This window comes from Odontesthes bonariensis, chromosome 14, assembly GCF_027942865.1.
Source record: "Odontesthes bonariensis isolate fOdoBon6 chromosome 14, fOdoBon6.hap1, whole genome shotgun sequence".
Lineage (NCBI taxonomy): Eukaryota > Metazoa > Chordata > Actinopteri > Atheriniformes > Atherinopsidae > Odontesthes > Odontesthes bonariensis.
In genome coordinates, this window is record NC_134519.1 from 1,508,151 (window position 1) to 1,519,745 (window position 11,595).

An 11,595-nucleotide genomic window follows, 5' to 3' on the forward strand; every position below is an offset into this window, starting at 1 on the left:
GTGAAAAGGGCTATTGTCTCTCCAACAGCAGAGAAAAATCCTTCTTCAGGATCTCAGAGCCAGTCTTCCTTCTCAGAATATCAAAAGACCCTGTGTGGACAATGATCCTCGTGTCATCTGGATGAGTAGACAGAATGGTCGGCAAAATATCTATCAGTTCCCTGACTGATGTATCAGAAAAAGTTATATTTTCCGTCTTTGCCATTCTGACATGCTGTGTTATAGAGCCCCCAATTAGAATGGTGTCTATTCCTTTTTGTGTGGAGGTGTCGATCACTTTTGTAGTCCTCACCTTGGTTGTGGGATTTGGGCTTCTCCTGATGATCTGGTTAGCCCTTGGCTGAGGTTTGGGGCCATTTCTTTTGTCTGTCTTCATGTTTGGGTTAAATTCATCATCACACACTTTATTTTGAGTCAACGGATCGTATCTATTATGCAATAGAACTTCAGGTGGTGGAGTGAGTGCTGGAGGTTTAGGTTTCGTGCTGGATTTACCTCTGCGACGGACAACATGAGACCAGATCCTGGCTGGGGTTGATGATTTGGGTTTGGCACCAACACTGTTCCAGTGGGAGATGTCAATCGGACCGTCCGGTTTGGGAGCTTCACCAGATATTCCAGTGTCATTTGGACAGATCCAGGGAAGTGTGTCAGCCAGGGCTGCAGTGTGAGATTCCACATCAGCTTAGACTGAATTTTTTCTCACATACTTTGCAAGAATAAGGCTTTTCACCAGTGTGAGTTGTCATGTGGGAGAGTAAATGACTTTTTCGACTGAAACTTCTCTCACATACTTTGCAAGAATACGGCTGTCAGGTTCAAATACCTACAAATTCATAAAGAAGAGAGAGACGTTTAGGATTTTTAACTCATGAGGAGAGCTGATGAGGAGACAGCTTTTCACAGCTTCTTCCTGATCACTCTAAAGCTGCTCCTCAGGCCTCAATTTTATTCAGAAGTGGGTGTGTACAACAGCTCTCAAAAGAGAGGAAAGGGGGATCCAGTTTCAGGCCGCATTCCTAAAAGTGGAATTTACGACCTTCACACAAATGAGCAAAGCACAACTTTGCTTAAAACTCTTGATCAATACAACAAAAACAGAGTATATATGGGATAACTAACATAAAATGTATTTACAACTCAACAACGGCCTTTCACCTGTGTGGGTTCTCATGTGACGCAACAAACTGCTACTTACACTGAATCTTTTCCCACATATTTTGCAAGGATATAACTTCTCACCTGTGTGAGTTCTCATATGACGCAACAAACTGGTACTTAGACTGAATCTTTTCTCACATATTTTGCAAGGATACGGCCTTTCACCTGTGTGGGTTCTCATATGACGCAACACACTGCTACTTAGACTGAATCTTTTCTTACATAATTTGCAAGAATATAACTTCTCACCTGTGTGAGTTGTCATGTGGGACAGCAGAATGCCACTTTGACTGAAACTTTTGTCACATACTTTGCAAGAATACGGCTTTTCACCTGTATGAGTTCTCATGTGACGCAACAAACTGCTATTTAGACTGAATGTTTTCTCACATATTTTGCAAGAATATAACTTCTCACCTGTGTGACTAATTTTGTCACATTTCAACAATGATAAGTGAGAGACTTTTTTCCCAAGAGCATTGCAAGTGTAAGGCTTAATCACATCTGTGTATTCAGTTATTTGCCCTTTTAACACTGACAAAGCAGAGTTGTGAGAGTGGAGCTGATTACTGTTTGGTTCTGAATTCTTGTGGTCGCTTTCCTCATTAGCAGGATTCACCATAAGAAAATCAGTCTTTTGTCTTATTAAAAACTGCTCTCCCTCATGACTGGGGCAGAGTTCTTCTTGTTCTTCTTTAAACTGAGGAGGTTCTGCTTCCTCCTGTTCCTCTTTCAACTGTGGAAGTTTTGGTTCCTTCTGTTCCAGACTAGAGTTCCCCTCCTGATTACAGAGCTGCTGGTCAGAAAGAATGTTCTCCTCTGCAATGACATGTTGCAGTGAGAGTTCTGGAAATACAAAGGGACAAAAGATCAAATGTTACTGCAGAGAGGCAATACAGTCAGGTAAATAACAAAAAATAAATAAATTCAGTCAATTCTGAGGTTTTACATATCAGGATATGTCATCTGGTCCTTATCAGGTCTGAAAAATCAGACAAAAATGCAGAAACAGTGTGTATAAAAGTCGACCCAATGGTCCGACAACTTGTAGAACCACCTTTAGCAGAAATAGCTTGAATAATTTTCTGGATGACATGAGTCCGACTAATTATTACTAACTTATTCTTCTTGAGGTTCCACAAAAGGTGCTGCCTGATTAATGCTTCATCCCGTTTAAAGTCAGCTTTTAGAGACAACAAACAAATGGTTCAGGCTCAGAGTTGGAACTGATCCCTCCTTTTGGCTCAGTTTCTTTAGTCCACTGTTGAACTGCACCAAGTTGTCAAAACAGTGGGATGAAAAGTGGTTGCTGCAAGTACACACAGTCTCTAGCTAACTCTGCTGGAACATTAGCCTCAGATAGAGTTTATCCACTGGGCTCTGATATGCTCTGAGGCTGCTGCTGGATGGAAGATGCATGCTCCTCAGTACAGCTGACAGCAGAACATTTCCACCAGAAGCTGGCTTCATCTGTCCCACGGGGTGGATGTGAGTGGGCGAGCTTAACAGAGGAGTCAACTTAAGAAGTGAGTACTTTAGAAATGAAAATCAGAATGGCTGGTTAGATGAGGAACTTTCAAACAAAGAGGAACTAAATAAATACCAGGGTTGTGTTTTTCGGGAGTTTTACACCTGCTGGTGACGCCCTGATATCTGCTCCCAGGAACAGGAAGAAGGGAGTTTCACACTATGTCTCCTTTAAGTTACAAAAGTTACTGGTAGTTACCAAACAAATACTAAAATACCAACCAAGAAAACTGCTGTTGGTGCATTACTGATTTTAACTTTGAAAAGAAGAAATGAGGCACTGATGCTGTCAGATTTTAAATGAATTATTTTAGTTTTTAAAAACCTCAGTAAATTTTAAACAAGAAACAAAGAAGTCAGCTCACAACTTATATTTCAGTTTAACAACCATGTTTTAGCTCAGTCAGTTTCTCCTGTGTCTTCTACATACTGTGAGTTTAACTCTAAATGTTTCACACCGCTTTTAAACACAGATGCATTCATGTTATTTCTGTTAGAAAAATAACACTGCGGTCAAATGAGCCGCCGTTCGTCTTCGCTTAGTCAAGCCAGCCGCTCAAACATTTTATCTGCGCCTATACCATGGAGCTTACTGCGAATGCTCCAAGTCCACTGACAAAAGATAGTGCTAGTTTAGAACCACGTAAAATGACTTCCGGTTTTCAAAATAAGAGGGTAGAAGCAATAAATCAAGCGTGTGTGTGTGTGTGCACGTGTGCCCCCCCCCCATCCTTTTTTTTTTTTTTTTTTTAACCGAAAACGGTATAATATTCTATTTTTACTGGACTGTAAGATAACTTTCGTCCGTAAGTTTTGACAATGGTTTTGCTTGAAAACCACCCTGACTACATGGCATGCTCAGTCATTTATCAAACATTTTTACTGTATCCTTTTGGAGTAATTAAAACTCAAAGTTGTCTTTTTTGTTTTGCACCAAAAAAGCTCCCATACGCCATATTTACTGTACAATAACAATATTTTTGCTGTATACTTTCTGAGTCATCCCGAGACAAAGTCCCTTAAACTGAACAAGAATGGACCTATTTTGTCTAAATTTGAAGTGGTATAAAACCTGTTTTTTCCATAAGTAGTTCATGAAACCTATACTGAAAGACTAATTACGTCATGGACTACTACCTTGGGTACTATCAAGTACTTTCACTGTATACTTTGTGAGTAATGCATAGACAAAGTCCCTTAAATTAAACAAGAATGGACCTATTTTGTCTAAATTTGAAGTGGTATAAAACCTGTTTTTTCCATAAGTAGTTCATGAAACCTATACTGAAAGACTAATTACATCATGGACTACTACCATGAGTACTATCAAGTACTTTCACTGTATACTTTCCATGTAATCCATAGACAAAGTCCCTCAAACTGAACAAGAATAACCCTAATTTGGTGGGCCCGCCTCCTCAAGCAAAGTGTCGATGTCTGTTTGGATGTTTGGTTCTGTATCCAACTGTACAGTACACATGTTATGGATCAGGTTAGGTTCATGCATGGAATACTGGAAAATAAATGGAGGGTGGCTGATGTGGAGACTTGAGCTGTGATAAACAAGACAGAATAATTACATGACATCCATACATCTCTCATCAGATCAGATCAGATTTTATTGTCATGCATACACACGAAATTTGTCCTCTGCTTTTAACCCATCCAGGTTGGCACCAGTTTACATACACAAACACAGGTCATACACTCATAGACAGATACCAACCTGGAGCAGAGGCTGGTATTTGATAACAAATGTACATTATTAACAGTATGTACATTAACATTATTATCAAAAGTGAAGGGGTTGTATTCTAGATGTCTTACTATATAGCTGACTTTCTATACACTGTGTTTAGAGATGTTATTAAACTAAAACCTGAGGCTGTGTGTCCAGTTTAAATAGAGTGGCATGTGTCCTTCTCATCTGGTTTGGTCTGTTTGGACATCTTCTTCCTCTGAATCTGATAATCACAACGGTACACTAAATCCTCTTTTTATATAATAAGATATATAACAACATAATATGATACACTTTGGTGCACTACAACATCTTGTTGTTACAGTACCGTGTTTTTGGTTGCTCAAAATCAAAGGGCTTGGTCATTTTAGAAACGTATACGCCTTTCCTTCCCTGCTTTCTCTGTTTCCACCGTTCAACATCGACCCTGTGTGTCTTGTTACAATAAACAGAAAGATATATTGTTTTGAATTAACCTCTTTTCGGTATTCTGCAGTTGTTTTGGTTAAGTGTTATTATTCATTTGAGGTCTGTAATAGTGTCATAGGGATGACAAAAGATGGCCGCAACAGGTAGTTCAGGTGCAGGTGGCTCAGGAATACTCCTGGCACTATTAATTTATTGTCTGCTTTCAAAGTTTGTAGATACTGAAACAAAATTTTTTGATTCAGGACCGTATTCTGATCAATGTTTCTCCCAGGAACGGAGTAAACTCGGCAAAACAAATCATAAACATTTTGGGTATGGCAGTTTTACGCTACTGTCCACTTTCGTATATCCAGGTTGGCATGCAGCGATAACCTTTAAACGTCACAGTATGAAAACGATCAAAACCGCATCTAAATGCCAAAGCTTCGAAGCAGTTATAATTACCATCTGCCTTCTGATGTCCGGGGATATACATCAGTGCCCCGGTCCATCTCCCACATGTGAAATGAGAGACCAATATGTAAACGTGCAAAGCAGACGCCATATAGGCTTACCTGAAAACAACATCAGGAGCACCGCTGTGATCCCTCAAGTAAGCTCGGTGGAATGGGGCACTTCTGTCGGGTTTGCTTGCATTTCAACTAACGCGGATATTTCCGCTGTTTTAACATCCACGGGAGATGCGAAGAGAGTGGCCGAGGTCACGCTCGGAAGAGCAGACAGGAGTGAACGTGCTTCTGAAGATTGGCTACTGGGGCCTGGGTGCTCATGGAGGGGAAACATGGAAGTAAAGGCTGACGCGGCTGCCAGCCTGGACTCGGATGTCAATATCGTTGAAGAGACGTGCAACGACGAGACTGGTGGTCCGGAGAATGATCTTGGACGGATGACGACTGAAACAACTCAACGCTGGGAGGATATCGTTAATCATGGGAATGTGGTAACTGAAGTCCTACGGGCAACTAGGTCTAAACGACGCATAAATAAAGCCATAATTAAGCATCGTAAATGGAAAGTGTTTAAAACTGAACAACTCTAGATTAATCTGGGACTCACGTAGCAAACCCAAAGGACTCTTAGGTGGTCACATAAATATAAGAAGTGTTCTTTCTAAATGTGAACAAGTACAACATCTTTTACAAGAATCAAATTTGGATTTCCTAGCAATGTCTGAAACATGGTTAAATGTAAACTCGCCACATGCGGCTATAAATGTGCCTGTTTTTAATATTTTTAGGAATGATCGTAAACATGGAAAAGGTGGGGGGGTTATGTGTTACGTAAAGGACACAATTAGATGTAATGTAATCAAAGACATGGCATGTGAACTAGAATGTCTGGGTTTAAATATTGTACTCTCTTCAGAAATGTCATTAACCCTAATTGTAATCTACCGTCCGCCCTCATCAAATGTCAGTTTCTATGAACAATTTAGAGAAATGTTGCAACAGTGTGACTTCAATAGAGAGGTGATTGTTATAGGAGATATGAATGTGAATTGGGAAGATAAATCTGCAAGAAAACAACTGAAACAAGTAACTGACAGTTTTAATTTAACACAAGTAACTAGCGGAGCAACCAGAATGACTAATTCCTCGAGTACACAGATTGATCTAATTTTTAGCATTAAACCTGAAAGAATAATTAAATCTTATAACTTTATAACTGGACTCTCCGATCATAATCTGATACTAATGGCTAGAAAAGTAAATGGAAAGAAAGGCTCTGTTTCTGCACAGAGCATGGATTATATGAAGATACCAAAGAATAAAAAGGAAGATTTTAAAAATGATGTGCAGAATATAAAATGGGATGAATTAATGAAATCAGATAATCTGGACTTTACTAGCCAGTATTTTGTGGATAAACTGCATAAACGTATTAAAGAATTTTCAAAAATGTCTAGAAATAAAAATAAAAGGGCTTCCCTTCCGTGGATAAATGAAAGTATACTTCAAATGATGAAAGAACGAGATCAGATCCTAAAAGCATCATTGAAGTCTAAATTGACAACTGACAGACTTAAATTTACATCAATAAGGAATAAGGTGACAAAAGAACTTAGAAAAGCCAAGGCAAATTACTTCCTTGAGATAATAGTAAATAAGGGAAACTCTAAAATGACATGGCAGCAAATAAAGAAACTATCTGGACAAAACAATGCTAGAAAACAGATCGAACTGAGAATTAATGACACACTAACAAATGAGGCAATGGATGTAGCTGAAGCATTAAATCATTATTTTGTAGATTCGGTAGCTACCATTGCCAACAGTTTTTCCTTAAACCAGCAATATGATATCAAGGAACTAATACCAGGACCCATTTTTAATTTTGAAAGAGTCTCTGAAGCGCAAGTATTAAAAGTGATTGATTCACTCAAACCTAAATCTTCAAAAGATGTTTATGAAATGGACTCTGCTATGATCAGGGAGTGTGCAGGTTCATTGATTAAACCAATCACACATATTGTAAATATTTCTCTGACTCAGGGTCGAGGGAGCTTCCCTCAATATTGGAAGCCTGCAGTTGTTGTTCCTATCTTTAAGAATGATGACCCGCAGTTAGTTTCAAATTATAGACCAATAAGTATTCTCCCTGTTATGTCCAAAGTCATAGAAAAGTTAGCGGCGGACCAACTAATTCTTCATCTAAATTCTAGCCAACTCCTACATCCAATGCAACATGGATTTAGGGCACACCACTCAACAGAAACGGCAACTGTTTATTTTATTGAAAGAGTTAAGTCTTTGATAGACAGAGGGGGCGTGGTTGGGGCGATATTTCTGGATTTACGAAAAGCGTTTGATACAGTTAATCATAATATTCTTCAGTCAAAATTTGTTCAGTTTAATTTTTCTCAGTATACATCTAACTGGTTTAAATCATATCTTACTAACCGCTCTCAATGTGTTAAAATACAACATACAAGATCCTCCTTTAAAGATCTTGTAACAGGGGTACCCCAAGGCTCAATTTTGGGTCCAATTCTTTTCAGTCTTTATATAAATGACCTTCCATCTGTGTGCCAAGGCAGTGAGATCCTTATGTATGCAGATGATACTGTCATTTTTAAGGTAAAAATCACTGAGGTTGCAGTACAGCTGACAAAAGTTATGATTAATGTTTCAAATTGGTTGAATAATTGTCATTTACAACTTAACACTTCTAAAACTGTAGCCATGTTCTTTGCTAAAACAAAAAAATCTTATACAGAGCCTGATGTTTTCATTTCAGGGCAGAGAATTCAAATTGTAAATGAATATAAATATTTAGGCATTATTTTGGACAGTAACCTGACTTTCAAGCAACATGTTAAAAAGGTGAGTAGGATCACAAACTTTACACTTAAAAATTTTAGGCATCTTAGAAATGATATGTCAACAGAGGCTGCAAAAATGTACATGTTCTCTCTTATAATGTCACATATTAATTACTGTCTACCAACATGGGCCACTGCAAACTCCACGACATTAAAGCAGATAATATCTTTATATAAACAAGCTGTCAAGATTTTAGATAAAAAACCAAGATCTTTTCATCACTGTCCAATACTTAACAAATATAGGCTTCTAAGTTGGAACAATCTTGTTATGTTTAAAAATTGTTGTCTTGTATATAAAATCCGACACAGCTTAGCTCCACCACCACTCTGCAGCCTACTGCAATTTAGATCATCTGTAACCAGTGTTACCAGAGGGGCTGCTAGAGGTGATTGTGTAGTGCCTTACAAGAAATCAACTTTTGGTCAGTCAGTTTTCACTTATACAATCCCACAAAACATAAGAGAGTCCAGTTCTTATAGTTCATTCAAATTCAAATTAAAGAAATGGCTGATAGAGAACCAAGTCTGTCAGCATTAGTGTATGAGATTAGAGGGTGTATGAGAGTGTGTGTGTGTGTGTGTGTGGGGGGGGTATCTTTTGTGGATGTGTGTGTGTTGGGTTTGGGTGGGTTGTAGACAGATGTGTTACACGTCTGTTTTTTATATGTATTGTAATTGTTTTATTTTTGTTTTGCTTGCTTTTTTGCTGTAATTTATTGTTTTAATTAATAGGTAACTTTGCCATGCTCCTTCTGGCAAGGGGACTACCAATGGAAACTAGCCTTTTGGCTATAATTGGGTGCATTTACATTTTCTTTGTGAAATGTCAATTAGTGTACACTGTCCCTCTATAACAAATAAAGTTATTAATAATAATAATAATAATAAGTAATGTGAATTATAATAAATCATCATGTCAATATTGCGTCAATAGCGTTGTATTGGCTCAAAATCAATGCAGGATCATACTTGTTTTATGAGACACAACTCTTACTTTCTTTTTTTAATCAAATCTAGTATGCAGTAAAAGTACTTGATAGTACCCATTGTAGTAGTCCATGGTGTACTTAGTATATGTTTCATGAACTACTTATGGAAGAAACAGGTTTTATACCACTTCAAAGTTAGACAAAATAGGTCCATTCTTGTTAAGTCTAAGGCACTTTGTCAATTGATTACTCACAAAGTATACAATGAAAGTACTTGATAGTACTCATGGTAGTAGTCCAGGATGTACTTAGTCTGTCAGTATAGGTTTCATGAACTACTTATGGAAGAAACAGCTTTTATACCACTTCAAAGTTAGACAAAATAGGTCCATTCTTGTTCAGTTTGTCTGGATTACTCACAAAGTATACAGTGAAGGTACTTGATAGTACCCATGGTAGTAGTCCACTTAGTCTGTCAGTATAGGTTTCATGAACTACTTATGGAAGAAACAGGTTCTAACTTCAAAGTTAGACAAAATAGGTTTATTTTTGTTAACTTTAATGGTCTTTGTCTATGGATTACTCAGAAAGTATACAGTAAAAATATAGTTACTGTACAGTAAAAATGGATTATGGGAGCTTTTCTGGTACAAAACAAAAAAGACAACTTTGAGGCTTAATTACCCCAAAATGATACAGTAAATATGATTTGATAATGACTGAATATGTCAGGATGATTTTGGAGTCAGACCATTTTCAATACTTATGGACGAAAGTTATATTACAGTCCAGTAAAAATGGAATATTACACTATTTTTGGGGTTAAAAAAAAAAAAAGGGCCACAAGCCCACACGCTTGATTTATTGACTCTATCGTCTTCTTTTTAAAACCGGAAGTAATTTTGCTTGGTTCTAGCTTTTTCATTGGACTTGGGGCATTTCCCGTAAGCTCCACGGTACTGGCGCAGAGAAAATGTTTGTGCGGCTGGCTTGACTATGCGAAGACGAACGGCGGCTCATTTGACCGCAGTAAAATACTGCAGCTGCACCGTAACTTTCCTCTGTGAGCCTGAAATAAATGTAACGAAGAGCTCTGATTAGGACTTTTATGAATAACATTCAGGTTTTAACTCACTCAGCCCATCACAGTGTTCCTCACCTGCTGTGTGGAGCTTTATTTGGGGTTTCCAGCTGATATCCAGCAGTCCGCGCTGACGGTCGATCTCCTCCTCGTACTGGACGATGGTTTTCTCAAACTCTGAGAATATTTCTTCAGCAGCAGCAGTTAGTCGCTGGCTGATAAACTCTCTCAGATGCTGAACTGAAGACATTGTTGCAGCTCACACTCAGCTATTCAACTCAGACAACCCGACCGTCCTCCTGCTGAGTCCGACACGAGGACAGAAAACAGCACCGCAGATAGCGTCTTATTTACTTCCGGCGGAAGTCTCGCTGTGAAGCGTTTCTTCTTCATCGTATACTGGCGCCGTTTCCTTGTTTACTTCCGGCGGGTGTCACACTGTGAAGTTCCGGTGGGAGGGAATGGCATTTCATTTTCTTTTCCGCTTTGATCATACTTTCATACATTTTCTAGCAGAAGTGATAATTCTACATTCCTCATTGATAAAACACATGTCTGAACAAGAGCAACAACAACAGCTACAGGGCCAATAAAAGATATCCATCCATCTTCTAACACTCATCTGGGGAATGTGGGCCCCAGTCAAATAGTAAAAGAAAAAAACAACCTGCTGTTGGGTTCCCCTGAAAAAAAAGCACGATACGATGAAAGTAAGAGGGTTGGAAAAATTCTTAAGATTTCAGAAAAGGCAACCGCTGATGAGAAAATGAGAATTGGACCACACTGACACTTTGTGACTAACCCATTCATACCAGCCACTCCTGCTTCTAAATGTTATATGTTTACATTTATATTTCGTGAAAACTAACCCTTTCTGTAGCTGAGAGACATACCACCTTCTCGTGGATCATTGTCTCAGGGTCATGTCTTTGACCACTGTCAAAGACAGTAACAGCTCAGTTCATGAAGACCAAGTTAAACTTAAATAAAGTGTCTAAACATGTCTCTGGGCCTGGGCCCCCACGTAGCCTCGGCCCTGCTAATCTGACCCTTTTCATGTTATCAGCTGGTCTCTTGTTGTGCCTCCATCTTTCTGTTTGACTTAGAGCTTAAGTAAAGTTACTTGCCATCGATGATGATGATGATGATGATGGTGCTGATGAGTGGTTACCTGACTCCCGCCCTCTGGTATTCGCATACCATCTGGGACGAGCCCACAACCGACATGATTTCAAATGGCGCTATTTTTTCTAAAACTCGTGCATGTGATTGGATGAAGAATCTGTCCGTCATCTTGACTGACACGCCACTTCAGCCACTCCCAATGACTCAACCCGTGACGTAGCTCAGAGCTTACCTGACTCCCGCCCTCTGGAGCATGAATGGGCGGCCATAACGCCAA

At 38.9% G+C, this 11,595-nt stretch overlaps 1 protein-coding gene across 1 annotated transcript; it reads right to left on the reverse strand.

Moving 5' to 3' along the window:
- Positions 1-854: 854 nt before the first annotated feature.
- Positions 855-10,536, reverse strand: LOC142398548 (uncharacterized). The gene is made up of 2 exons (XM_075482589.1): positions 10,272-10,536; positions 855-2,007 (listed from the first exon to the last, which is right to left on the reverse strand). Exons 1-2 carry the CDS (start codon positions 10,441-10,443, stop codon positions 1,118-1,120), a joined length of 1,062 nt encoding a protein of 353 aa, XP_075338704.1. The 5' UTR covers positions 10,444-10,536; the 3' UTR covers positions 855-1,117.
- Between the last annotated feature and the right edge of the window lie 1,059 nt (positions 10,537-11,595).